This window comes from Hyaena hyaena, unplaced genomic scaffold (assembly GCF_003009895.1).
Source record: "Hyaena hyaena isolate Hyena2069 unplaced genomic scaffold, ASM300989v1 scaffold_21, whole genome shotgun sequence".
Lineage (NCBI taxonomy): Eukaryota > Metazoa > Chordata > Mammalia > Carnivora > Hyaenidae > Hyaena > Hyaena hyaena.
In genome coordinates this window covers 844,564-857,360 of record NW_024080653.1, presented here as the reverse complement: position 1 = coordinate 857,360, position 12,797 = coordinate 844,564, and the positions used below count along the sequence as shown (strand labels likewise).

The 12,797-nt window shown below is 60.8% G+C and overlaps 1 protein-coding gene across 11 annotated transcripts in view; it reads right to left on the bottom strand.

Annotated features, from left to right (window-relative positions):
- The window catches only part of TMEM94 (transmembrane protein 94), a 36,671-nt gene that overhangs the window by 1,250 nt on the left and 22,624 nt on the right, over nt 1-12,797 (bottom strand). For 4 of the 11 annotated variants that reach the window (XM_039226253.1, XM_039226252.1, XM_039226249.1 and 1 more), the window contains 28 exons: nt 12,656-12,783; nt 12,289-12,425; nt 10,457-10,659; nt 9,936-10,087; nt 9,442-9,544; nt 9,132-9,218; nt 8,740-8,856; nt 8,361-8,417; nt 8,013-8,117; nt 7,704-7,868; nt 7,272-7,481; nt 6,494-6,803; nt 5,832-6,005; nt 5,344-5,446; nt 4,997-5,214; nt 4,119-4,300; nt 3,891-4,029; nt 3,518-3,633; nt 3,290-3,389; nt 2,922-3,030; nt 2,541-2,730; nt 2,232-2,309; nt 1,858-1,943; nt 1,506-1,587; nt 893-1,041; nt 719-813; nt 516-609; nt 167-337 (listed from right to left, as the gene is read on the bottom strand). In XM_039226253.1, coding sequence (XP_039082184.1) covers nt 167-337; nt 516-609; nt 719-813; nt 893-1,041; nt 1,506-1,587; nt 1,858-1,943; nt 2,232-2,309; nt 2,541-2,730; nt 2,922-3,030; nt 3,290-3,389; nt 3,518-3,633; nt 3,891-4,029; nt 4,119-4,300; nt 4,997-5,214; nt 5,344-5,446; nt 5,832-6,005; nt 6,494-6,803; nt 7,272-7,481; nt 7,704-7,868; nt 8,013-8,117; nt 8,361-8,417; nt 8,740-8,856; nt 9,132-9,218; nt 9,442-9,544; nt 9,936-10,087; nt 10,457-10,659; nt 12,289-12,425; nt 12,656-12,783 — 3,860 coding nt within the window. The remainder of the gene's footprint in view (nt 1-166; nt 338-515; nt 610-718; nt 814-892; nt 1,042-1,505; nt 1,588-1,857; nt 1,944-2,231; nt 2,310-2,540; nt 2,731-2,921; nt 3,031-3,289; nt 3,390-3,517; nt 3,634-3,890; nt 4,030-4,118; nt 4,301-4,996; nt 5,215-5,343; nt 5,447-5,831; nt 6,006-6,493; nt 6,804-7,271; nt 7,482-7,703; nt 7,869-8,012; nt 8,118-8,360; nt 8,418-8,739; nt 8,857-9,131; nt 9,219-9,441; nt 9,545-9,935; nt 10,088-10,456; nt 10,660-12,288; nt 12,426-12,655; nt 12,784-12,797) is intronic. The other 7 variants (XM_039226254.1, XM_039226250.1, XM_039226244.1 and 4 more) reach the window with 5 other exon arrangements.

Sequence of the window (12,797 nt, the reverse complement as noted above, 5' to 3'; positions counted from 1 at the left end):
GGGCAGGAGACGAAAGCACAGGTTAGAGCAGAACCCCTGGCCGCAAACGGCAGGACCCCAGAGGAGGGAAGTCCAGGCAGAGGGCAAGTTGGGGAACAGTGCCCAGGAGGTGACAGGCTTAGGGAACGCGCCTGACCCCAGAGGGAGGGCCCAGTTGGTGGCTCACCGAATCTCATGCAGCTTCACGATCTCATTGGTGACCACCACAAGGACCAGGGAGAGGCAGCCCAGGAGCCACGTCAGCAGGGGCACGTCCTCCAGGCCAAAGTGGACACGGCTGTCCCTGTGCGTCCACAGCTGCAGGTCCACGGCCGTCTGGACCACCTGCCCCAACAGGCTGCAGGAGGCAGGGACAGCCCTGCGTGAACTTGGCTCTTCTTGCCTCCCGCCTGGCTTTTCCCACGACGAGTAGCTCAAGGGGGACAGCATTCAACCCCTGGCTCAACTCCTACCTTCAAGCCCTAGTCTTGCCAAAGTCCCCTGCCCCTCCCCCACCTCCATCCGGAGATACTCACACCACGGGCACCGTCACGGCCCACCAGAGGTTGGTCAAGGGGCTCTTTCTCCACAGGGGCTTAGTGCGATGCACGTGGGTGATAGAAATGAAGACTGGAGAAAACAGGGTCAGTGAAGGGGGTTGTCAGACTTCCCACCGGCCGAAGGCCTTGCCCCCTGTGCCCCACCAGCCACCACCGGCTCCTCCCTGGGAGCCCCTCACCCGTGTGCAGGACGATCAGGGCCGCGGTGAGCTTCTGGGCCGTCAGCAGCCCGTTGGCAAAGTCGTCAAACCAGGCTGGAGCTGTGTCGGCATGACTGCCAAAGCAAGGGGTGGCCTCAGTGCCCGCCGGGCCCCCGGGAAAGGGGTGGGGGGAGGGGCTGGCTCAGGACCCACCTGCTCAGCATGATGGAGGAGCAGTTGGTGAGGTTGCGGGCCCGGGAGCTGTCACAGAAGCTCTGCAGCGTGAAGCCGAAGCAGATGAGGCACGAGCTGACGGTGAGGCTGAATTTGAGCAAGAAGCAGAGCAGGAAGTAGTGCTGGGTCTGCAGAGAAAAGGGAGGCCTGTCACTCGCGCAGCAGCGGCCCCTCCGGCACCAGGCTCAGCGGGCTCTCCAGGAAACGGCGGGCCCAGAGGCAGAGGACCCTTCCCAGCTCCACACCACCACCTCCCCTTCGGCTGGAGGCAAGCTCTGACAGAAGCCTCTGTCTCTCCCCCGAGGCTCCGCCTCACACACACACACACACACACACACACACACACACACACGCATGCACGCATGCACGCACACATGCACATCTCTCACACACGTCTCTAAGGAAAGGCCATCTCTCCCCCGAGGCTCTGTCTCACACACACACACACACACATATGCACGCACGCATGCATGTCTCTCACACACATCTCTAAGGAAAGGCTATCTCTCCCCTGAGGCTCCGTCCCCACCCCCCCCACCCCCACACACGTATCTCAGGAACGGCCCAGGCTTACAGGCTCCACATTGCTTACCTTCTTAGGAATGGACTGAAGGTTCTTCCCTGTGGCCATAGACATGATAGAGCTATGCGGGGGCTTCCCCAGCAGGGAGATGCTGAAAAGCAGGGACTGGGTGAAGCGTGGCGACTGCGACCTTTGTACCCCAATTCCCACACAGGTGGCCTTTCGGGAGTTTTGGGGAGTGAGGGCAGGTCTGGGAGGAGATGGGATAAGACGAGGGAGAAGGAGCCCCCCTCCCCCCCAGTGCCTCCGGCGCCAGGAGATGTGACCACTGAGCGGGTCTCACAGAACCTGGACTCCCAGGGCCGCTTGGTGACATCCCGACTCTGCCTGCCTGGGCACAGAAGGGCAGTGTGACTCTTACCTGAGCAGAGGGTAACAAAAGCAGGACAGCCACAGGATGTCAGTGGTACTCAGCAGCGGTGGCAGCTGAACCAGGCAAGAGAGGAACTGAAACAGGAGAGCCCAGGAAGCATGATTAGATTCTAGCAAATAGTGGGAAGCCTGGAGCCCCAGGGCTGCCCGGCCCTGTGCCCAGACAGGTGCCCAGAGGAGCTGGGGCCCCAGGGGCCACTATTTTGCTGACGGGGTCATCTTCAAAAGCCCAGGGGTTCCACTAGAGGCTAGCGGGCCCCTAGGCTGTGCTGCATCCCCCCCGACCTGCCACCCCACCCTCAACTGGCCCTGGGTGGAGGAGCAGGTGGGGGAGGGGCAAGGCCTCTACAGACCCCACCTCACCTGAATGACCACGAGAGTCAACTGGCATTGTAGCAGGAAGAGGAAGCACTTGCGAATGCCGTAGGTGGCGTGCCGAGCCTAGGGACCGGGAGGGACAGATTGTGGCCGGGCCTACAGCTGACAAATCTCAGCCAAGAGCCAGATGCCCAGATGCTCCTGCTAGGAAAGGGTGGAGGCAAATAAAAGTGCCCGGGAAAGCCTCTCTTGGAGGTGAATCTGCCCCTGGGAGCCCAGGTGGGTCCTGGGTCCCCACTCCCCACCCCCCGCAGGCCCCACATCCCTGCCCCCTCCGCCTGCCCGAGCCCCCACCTGCTCAATGAGCCGGATGATGCTGATGGTCTCTTCCTGGCGAAAGGTCAGGGAGCAAGGCAGGCTGTTGAGCTGCCCTGAGAGCTGCAGGGGAGAGAGGCCATCCGAAGCCTGGGCCATGCTGGTGCTGGTGGCGTAGCCAAAGGTCTCCCAGGAGCAGCGGGATGGGTACAGGGGATCCAGGGCAATGCTGCTCGGCACAAGGGGAAAGCATACCCCTCAGCGACACTCCACAAAGACCCCGTCTCCCACGGGAGTAGGCAAGCACCTGCTCCCTCTCTCTCTACCATGTCCAGGTCCCTCGGTCCCCATCCGGGTAAGATCGGCCGTGGAACATGCCCCAGCCCCATGTAAGCCCCGGCTCCAGGGTATCGTCCTCACCTGATGTCGCTCTGGAGGAAAAGGCAGCTGTTCCGGAGGTTGGCAGAGCTGCCCAGGCAGCAGGTCACCTCCCCATATTCCTGCATGATCTTGATCATCTCACACATGGCTGGGGGGTGGGAAGGGGCAGTCGGGGGGCACAAGAGTCAGGCAGGCAGAGCCCTATGTGAGGCTCTGGGCAGAGACCCACATGGCAGGAGAACAGGAGAGAAGGGAAGCAGGCCCCTCTTTGGGACAATCCTACCCCCAAGGAGCATGAATATCACGGAATGAGTCATTTCTGACTCCCTAGAATGGGCACACCCACAGCTCCAGCCCCCTGGATTCCCCGGCTCGTCCAGCCCAGACTGTGAGCCTACAGTACTCACTCTCGGGGGTACAGTCGGTGAACAGGGGCACCAGCAGGGGCACATTGTCAATGTTTTGCAGGTGAGGACGCACCTGGTGGATGCCTCGGGGCAGCTTGGCCTGGAGACAGCAGAGATGCCAGTAGCCTCGGGATCGGGGAGAAGGGCCCAACCCTCCCTGCCCCCCTTCTTGGGACCGGCCATTCAGCTACCTCTGGGGGTGGAGGGGCACAGACCCTGCCATCATACCCGGTTGCAGTCCTCCAGGAAGCTGGGGAGGTCGCTGTCTGTCGGCTGGAAACTAATGAGGTCGGAGTGACCCTCCTCCTCCATCAGAAGGAGCCCTTCCGCGTCATCTCGGGACACTGTGGAGATGAAACCCTGTCCCTCACCTTGGAGTCAACCTTTCTGGGGGCCTTTCCTTGCCCTGAAGATGGCAAAGAACTTCCCACTTCCAGGTCTCCTCTCCTTCACTGTCAACTGTTGTTACCGCAGGGAAGATGAGAGCCATTTTCCGAGGGAATGTACTTATCGGGAAGGATCTTTGGCTCTTTCTAGCAGCAGCTCCCGGGCAAGAACTGCCCACACCCACGTCGTCCCCACCACAAACCTTCGCCCTTACCCTGATTCAGGTCATCATGCAGGGAGCCAGCATGGCTGGGGCTGGAGGGGGGGATCTCGGAGCCAGGCATGTCCCCGTTGGGTGTGAGAGAGATATGGCAGTTCCAACCTGTCTCCAAGCCCATCTTTTCCGCAAACACCTGCAAAAGGCAGATGGTAATGAACAGATGGGCCCACGAGCCCAGGGGAGAAAGGATCAGGGGTGGCAGAGGGGGATGGCTCCCCCCACCTTGCTTTTGAGCTCATCCTCCAAAGAGAAGTAGACGAAGCGGATGCAGGCGTTGACCAGCCCATCGATGAGGCGCACGATGTCCAACCGGGCCTGGTACTGGGAGGACACCATGCCCATGAAGATCTGGCCACTCAGGGCCTGCATGCAGTCTTCCTTCTCCAGCACCTCCCCGATCCCTTCTTCAGGTGGGCACAAGGCACGGAGCCCGGCCAGGAACACCCAGGAAACAGCAGATTCCAGGAGGCAGCCCGGGCCACACACGCAGATGCCACACCCAAAGCAACGAGCAGGTGGGCCCCAGGCGACCACACACAGCCACGCACGACGCAGCCAAGATACACAAAGGAGCCAACAGACACAGGAGAAAAGACAATGAAATGTACTCATCAGTCGGGAAACAATCCTTGGGAGTAACGATAGAGCCCAGCCCCGGTCCGAGGCTACGGGGCTGCCCTCCCTCTCAGCAATGGCCTCAATTCATGGTCTCCTGGGGTCATAAGACCCTGGGAGTCTGTCTGTTTGGTGGAGCGGGGAGGGGGAGGGAGGCTCCGAGTCCCTCTGTTTAAGCAGGGTTGTGACCTGGCCTTTTGTCTGACTCAAATAAGGCCAATGTTCTACAAATACGGCTGCTCTAGAACTTTCAAAGAAAGCCCTTCGCTATCCAGTATCCTCCCAAGGTGTTACCCGAAACCCGGGAGGAGGGCAGAGCAAGCACCTACCTATCCACGAGAAGGCTATTGCCCACATCCCCGGCGGTGAGTGCCAGCTGGACGCTGTGCCCACTGTCCCCTCTGGTATGACAGACTCCATGACCCTCCAGAAGCCCTCCCCACTCGCCCCCCACCCCCCCGCCCCAGGACGGACATGCACGGTACCGTCAGAGCTCCAGCTGTTGCGGCGGGTGCTCAGCTTGATGGGGACAGTGCTGGGCAGCTCGCACATGGTGAAGATGCTGCTTTGGCCAGGCGCCTGCACCAGCTCGATGCACTTGCCGTTGAGCTGGGAGGACAGGGCGCAGCTCATGGGCTTGTAGGCAAAGGCAGAGCAGTAGCCAGACAAGCAGGCTCGCTGGTAGAAATCCAGCACTTTCTTTCTGCCGGGGAAGTGGGGCAGAAGTGAGGCGAGCCGTCCTGAGATGCCCCCCTGCCCGTGGGCCAGGCGGGCAGGCAGGCGGACGGCAGGGCTGTGTACTACCGGCCCCGGCGTGTGCCTCCTCACCCACCTGTCAGAACCCGAAAGAGGGTAGATGTCGGCCCCGTCCCAGAAGTCTGTGCAGGCCTCTAAGACCACGTCAGCCGTGCCGTGGGACAGCATCTGTTCTGTGCCTGAGGAGGGGAGGAAGAGGCCGAGCCGTGAGTGCCCCAAGCCACCGCTGCCCCTCACTCCCACCTCAGGGAACACCCCCCCCATCCTTGACGAGGGTGCTAAGGAGCCCCTGGGGCGTCAAGTGCCCCAGGCCCGTGTGGGATGCGCCAGGCTTGCGATGCAGACACTGGGCCACCTGTCCTTCTGACAGTTCCGGCCCCTGTGGCCAGGCCATCCCAGCCCCAGTCCCTAAATCCAATCCCGGCCACGTGTGAGGAAGACTCAGGAAGCCGTCTAGTGCTCATCTGCCCAGGCGCCGCCTAAAGAGGGACACCTAAAAGAAGCCCTGCCCTGCCACGCCCCAGGAAGGCCTGGCCTGATGCTGGCCAAGCATGGAAGGCTCACTGGTGGTGGTGTCCTTGATGAAGAGGCTGATCATGTGGCTGAGAGGGGGGCGCCGCTTGGTGACACAGGAGAGCCTCCCCAGCGAGGTTTCCTTCACCATCTCGGCACTGGGGAGGCGGTAGAGCGCAAGGTGGTTTTCCTGCTTGAAGAGCTCCTTGGCCCCAGGAGTAAAGCCTGCAGGGGGAGGGAGCGCAACTCAGGGTGTCTGGGAGGAAGCCCACAGCACCGGCACCGCCCTCCCTGGCACGGAAGGAAGCCTGGTCAGGGTGGGCTGCTTCCCTCCCTCTGCTCATCCTGCCGTCCGTTACTTTCCCAGATGAGAAAGCACTGCCTAACGGTGCCTGGTTAAAGGGGGTGGTCAGGGGCTAAGAGGGCTGGGGCGCCTGGCTGGCTCAGTTGGTCGAGCGTCTGACTTGATGTTGGCTCAGGTCATGATTTCACGGTTCGTGAGTTCGAGCCCCACATCAGGCTATGTGCTGACAGCACGGAGCCTGATTGGGATTCTCTCTCCCTCTCCCGGCTCCTCCCCTGCTTATGCGCTCTCTCTCAAAATAAATAAATAAACATTAAAAAAAAAAAAAAAGCAGCAGCTAAGAGGGCTGCCAGTGCTCCTCATGCGGCCACAGGGCACCAGTGTGTTCGGAAGCCGGGGGCCGGTGTACCTATGAGGCGGGCCAGCTCGCAGAGGCCCCAGGGCACGTGCACGGGCAGGACGGCGCTGTGGCTCTCCTGCAGGGCGATGTTGCACAGGTGGTCTGAGAACCGGCACAGCCGCTCGGTGACACTGGCGTTGCACAAGTTCAGCAGCACGTTGAGACCCAGGGGCTTCAGCGAGGTGAGGTGGAGCTGCCAGTTGGAGTCATCGAACTGGATGCAGGAGGGGTTCTGCTGGTCCTGTGACAGGCTCAGCATCTCCAAGTGGTAGTCGCACACAAAGTCCTCCGCTTCGTACGGCTCGCCCTCCAGCCCGGGCTGGATGTCAAGGGAAGCGTGGAGGGGAGAGGGCAGCCTCAGCCTGGAGGGTTCGTACCCACGCCCTGCACACCCCTCCCCAAAACCCCCTCCCTGCCCTTGCTGGCCTTCAGCTACTTCTAGTAGCTACGCCTGTGACAGTGGCAGTACTCAGACCAGAGAGGGAACAATAAAGGATCTCTTTCAGCCTGGGGGAAATATTTTAGAGGGAGCCTCCGGCTTTCTGTCTTTAGATGGTTGTAACTAGGAGAAAGGGCCTCTCCCCGACCAATTACCATCTGCAAGATCCAGGAAGGGGGAAAGGGTCTCCAAAGAGGCCTTAGGAGGTGGCCAAGCCCGGAGGCCTGAGAACGGAGGCGCCGTGACATCTGCGCCCTTGGCTCCATCCATCCAGGATGGGCTGTGCCGCCTGGCCTTTTCGGCGGGGAGGCGGGGACACCCCACGGCTGCTCTCCACCCTCCCCTCACCTTGCCTGGCTCTTCTTCACCGCCCTCCGTGTCCCTGCTGAAGCTCACGTTGGAGCCGGATGGGTGCTTGCTGCGGCCGTGTGCTTTGTGGTGAGAGTAGAACTCGGGGGGCTTGGGACCATCACTGGGCCAGTCACCGCGCTCCTGCTCATTGGAAAGGTGCAGGGCAGTGTTCAGGGAGCTGGCCAGGAGGGCGTCTCGTTCGTGGGGCTGAGGAGAACAAGGAGCACAGGCCTCGGACCGGGGTCCCGACGGCTGCCATGGACCAGGGACGCAGGGCGGTTATGTCCCTTCTCTGCGGGAGTGGGGGGCCCGCCTCAGCTGCCCAGAAGCAGATCCTAAGGATGCTCGGGATGTCCTTCTCCCTTCTCGCCTCGCCCTCCCTGAGGCCACTGCCGGGCCCAGAGCTGGGTCCCCGGGAGCCGGCCATACCTCCTCCTCTACCTCGGGGTGGCAGAAGGAGCGGGTGGACAGGTCATCTGTCAGGTCCTCATGGCTGCTGTGCGGGGGCTCCACCTTCCCACTGAAGAACAACACGGTCTCCGGGCTGGGGTTTGGCCACGACAGGATCCCCTGTTTGTCCACACAGCACAAGACCTGCAGGCAGGGGCGGGGATTGGGAAGGGGGCTTGGCACTCTCCCCAACCTGCCAGGGTCCACGTGAGTGGCAGAAAGGCACCCTGCACATAGCCAGGCTGCAGGCTGGCTGCGATGGGGTCCTCCCGCGGGGCCCGGCCTCACCGTGACAGAGCCCAAGCTGTGCAACAGGCTGGAGCTATGACTCAGCGTTGGTGATGTCCCCTGGATCACCCGCAAGAAGTGACCCCAAATGCAGCGTAGCATTTCCTGGCGGAGGAGGCAAGGTCCGGCGTTATTTCCCTAGAGATAGCCTCTGGGGCCGACAGCGGAAACAGTGCATGGACACCAGGAAGTTGGGGTGGAGAGGCATTTGTCTGGGCCCCACGTGAGATAGGGGACTCAACGGTCACAAAGCAGGGGAGCCCCAGGGTCCCAAGAGGGGCTGGCTGGAGGGAGCTCAGGTCGGTGCCTACAGGGGCCTGGGGATGCAGGTGTCCCAGGGGAGCGTACCTGAGAGGAGACGGCTTCTGTATAGCTGCTGAGCGTATCCTCCGAGAACTTGGCCAGCTGCGGAGAAGAGGGAGCCGGCTCAGGAGGGCCACCCGCACACACGCCTCCAAGCTGGAAGGCTGGGGGCCCCACGCCAGCAAGGCCCCCAACGCCTCTGGTAAAGGACACCTGGGCAGTCCCCGAGTCCCTGGCTGCTGAGCACCAGGACGGACACTCACCGGCCTCCCAAGGCCTGGCCCCGAGGCTCTTCCACCTGGATAGCGGCCCGAGGCCTGCCCGCCGGCCACCCACACTCTGCACCCGTTAGCTGGGCGCCCTCGTTTTGCTCCTGGACTTTATTCTTTTCACACTGTCCCCCAGATGCCTTGGGACCACCTACCAGGGAGCTGGGAGAGGCTTTGCTCATCTGGGCCAGGACGCGGGCTTCTCCACAGGCGGTCGCCAGAACCCAGAGCACCGGAAAGAGCAGCGGGAGGATGGGCAGGACTCCATTCACCTGGGAAAGCGCGAACCACACTGAAGGCTCCTGAGGAGTTGTGGGCCTCGAAGGAGAGAGGGAGGGAAGGGCTTCCCCGGCCCTGAAGCCATTCCCGGAGTAGAAAGGGACAGCTGTCCAGGGCAAGAACAGAAGAAGGAAAGCAGGCATTCTTAAGTTGAAGCCTGAGGGACCCTGGGGCTACAGAGAGAGACAGGAACAGTCTGGACGCCGTGAGAGGACCCAGGCTGTACAGAAGGTGCAAAGTAGGACAGACGGGATGGGCCGGGGGTTACCTGTAGCTGGAGGAGGGTGTACTGCCAGGACGTGACCCCAGGGGCATTCAGCATGAAGCGCAGGGCGTTGGTGATGAGGAAGCCGGCCTTTGGGAGCACAGGAGAGGTGCAGCCTTAGCCCCGCACCCAGAGATGGACTCGGGCTCTAAGGTTCCCCTTCCTCTGCCCACTCACACCCCACTCCAGACCCCAGTACTGGCCAGCTCACTCTGGGACCCCCGTCTCCACTCACACGCTCTCCTGAATCTGGCCCTGAGGCTCCCCCATTTCCTGGCCCTCTCCCCTGCCCCGTGCGGCCCGCCTCACGCACCAGGACCACAGGCACAGCATAGCGCAACATCACCGACTGCACCGTGAACCTCTCGTTGTCCAGAGCAGTGACTGGGCGGGACAGAGCCATGTCCAGGCACCACCTGCAGAAAAGGGTGACCCTATAGTTGTGCAAGCCCTCAGGAAGAGGCCAGAAACACGCACCTTCCAGGCATCACTGAGTCAGGCAATCTCTCCAATTCCCTGGCCCCCACCAAGAGACTCCCCCATCCCCCCGCCGCCCCACTGGGAGAGGGGTCTGGGGCAGCCTCCAGAGCTGTCCCCTCAGAGTTCCAACAGGGAGAGAAACAATCACTCAGTCTAGGAATGCACATAAGACACTAAAGAAAAGACCCCACAGAAGTGCCTGACCTAAGGGAACCTCAGTGTAAACAAGGCTCCCTGTCACTTGCCCCTTGCCCCCTGCCCCTTGCCCCCTGCTCAGAGGCCGAGGATAAGTCAGGGGACAGAAGGAAGGCAGGGCAGCAACCCTACCTGATGTTGTCAATCACAGGAGTCTCAAGGACGCGGAAGAGCCGGTGCTGCTGGGGATTCTGTGGCCCTTTCTTCACTTCTCCCCGGGGGGAAGGCGGGGGAGAGAAAGGGGGAAACAGGTCTCCTGGCTCCAAGACGATGTGTTCATCATCCTGCAGTCAAGGAAGGGGAGGAGGTTGAGGGCAATTAACAGGTCCATTCAATGGAAGCCACTCTGCCTTGACAGTTCCAGCTAAGTGAAAGCATCTCGTTGGGTTAGGGACCATCAGTTAGCAAAGAGTCAGCTGGAGGGCGGAGGGCTGGGGCAGCTATGGAACTGGATTCCCACCAGCTTGAGGGCCAGAGAAAGGAAGAGGACAAGAAGGAGAAAAATGTTCCAGCTCTTCTCCGTTCTTCTAGAGCCCTTGCCAAGAAGCCGGTAAGCATGCCAGGAAGCCTCAGGATTAAGCCCTGGGGCCCTCCCACCATTGCCTGTGGCTGCTCCCATGGCATTCCCAGGGGAGGAGAAAGTCCCGAGCTACCTTGATCCCTCTCAGAGAGGCGAACGATTCCTGGCCGGGCCTCAGAGCTATGATGTCTCCTTCCACCAACAGGCTAACTGGCAGGTTGACCAGATGTCCATCTCTGTAGGCCCAGTGCAGGGACCAGGATGGGGCAAAGGGCATGTGGAGGTCTGGGTACATAGCATCTGGCCACTTGATCTCCTTGCCATCCCTGAGCGCATCTGATGAGAATGGAAGCAGGAAAAATGCCGCACCACAGTGCCAGACACCAGCCCCCCAGTAGCACACACACCAGGGAGCGTGGCCTGCTCTCTCAGTCCTTTCCCAGAAGGCGTGCTGCAACCCACACCATTTGTTCCGACTCCTAAGGTCACTTCCCCTGCGAAGCCTTTCCCACTGCTCCAGCCCAGGCACCACTGCTGCCTCTGAACCCCTGAAGATCTTATTCTTTGTAGCCCTGTTCCATGCAAACACATTTCACAACCACGGCCACGGGCTATGAAGGGAGCAGAGGTCAAAGAAGACACAGTCCCTGCCCTTGAAGAGCCACAACCAAAAAGAGATGTGTGTGGGCAGATAACGGCACGGCAGAGCAAACACGTGCTCAGAGTGTTAGGAAAGATCCCAGGGCTGCAGAAGCACAGAGGAGCTGATGCGATCAGAGGCGGCTTCAGAGCCAAGGGGAGTATTCAAGATGGGTCTCGAAAGATGGGCAAGATCTGTCCATTGGAGCTGAGGGAGGGAGGAGCGCGACTGTGGAGAGGTTTTCAGGTGAGGATGAGTATCAGAAGAGTCTGGAGAGGAAGGCCGGAGCCTGGGCCAGAGGTTCTGGGATGCTTTGATGGGCAAGAGGGAGCCATGGATGGTTCCTGAGCAAGAGAAAGAGGCTAAGCTCTCGGAGAGCAGGCCCCATCTTTTTCGGTGACTGTTGTACTTCCTGTGCCTGGCACATGGCTGCAATGAGTTGGTCATTTCAGAATGAAGCGACCTCTTCTCACTTAGCATTTATTTCTTTGTTTGTTTTTAAGGATTTAAAAAATGTTTTATTTTAGATAGAGAGCACGAGTTGAGGAGAGGGGCAGAGGGAGAGAGAAAGAATCTTAACCAGGCTCCAAGCTCAGCACAGAGCCCGACGCGGGCCTTGATCCCACGACCCTGGGATCATGGCCTCAGCCAAAATCAACCAACTGAATTACCCAGGCGCCCCCTCATTTAGCATTCAAATGTCTGCTGCCCAGTATAGTTAGAGAAAGGCCTCAGACAATAAGTGTTTCTCTTACAAGACCACGTGCCCTGGGGAAGTGGAAACCACCGTCTCTCGGGAGAGCCTAACACCCTCAATCCAGAACCAGGGCTTAACCACTACCTGAATGAAAGGTCAAACAGAAATCTGACTGAGCAACTCCCTTCTCTAGGAACAGGGCTGCTCCATTTGGGGCTCCCGGCTCCAGGCCCCCAACCCTGATGCTTACAGGTCTTAGACTCCTCTGGCCCATCTTCCCAGCTGGCCTGGCCCAGTACCACCGGACAAGACAAGACGTGGAAGGGAAAATCTCAGCTGTTCTCCTGCCCGGAGAGGGTCTTCTCTGTTAGTCTCCCACCGCTAGCAAGCCTGCGTGCCGTGCCCAGGCCACTACCTGCATGCGTCTAGCTGTCCCGGGTCTCCCTGTCCTGCTCAAAAGAGGGCAGGCCAGCCTTCTAACTCTCTTGATGCCAACAGCCACCAGAATGCGGACCACAGGCAACACCCGTGTACTGGGCTCCTGGCTGGGACTCAGGAGAGGAGCTCACAGGGCTCTGCTGTGAAAGGGCACCCTTTCCCACCCGGCGCGCCTGACCCTTGGCCTCACCTTGGATTTGGTCAATGATCCCTCGGAGCCTCCGCTCTACCTCCCTGCGCTTCAGCCGATCTTGCCGCCCGATGAGGATAAGGTTGAGAAGTAGCAGGAGGAACAGCGCCAAGGCGATCACCAGCTCCGCCCCGTGGCTGGCAGGAAGGCGGGAAGGGGGTTCTAGCAGGGAGAGGGGCTCCCCAACCCGGCCCGGCCCCTTCTGAAAAGAGTCTCTCGTTCTGGTGCTGAGAGCAGCCAGCAGCAAGGGACTGAGGACTCCTAACCACCTGGGCACAGAGTTGTGGGGGGAGGTCCCGCGTGGGAAGCAGACACGGAGCTGAGGCAGGGGCGGGGCGGGGTGGCCCCGTGGGGGGGGGCCGCTCACCTGCCCGCCGGCTGGCCCCCGTGGCAGCCCAGCAGCAGCAGCACCGCCAGCAGCATGAGCGAGGCTCCGGGCCAGTGGAAGCAGGAGCAGCGGTTACTGTGGTGCAGGAAGCTATTCCTCCACATCTCCTGGGGGGGGGGGG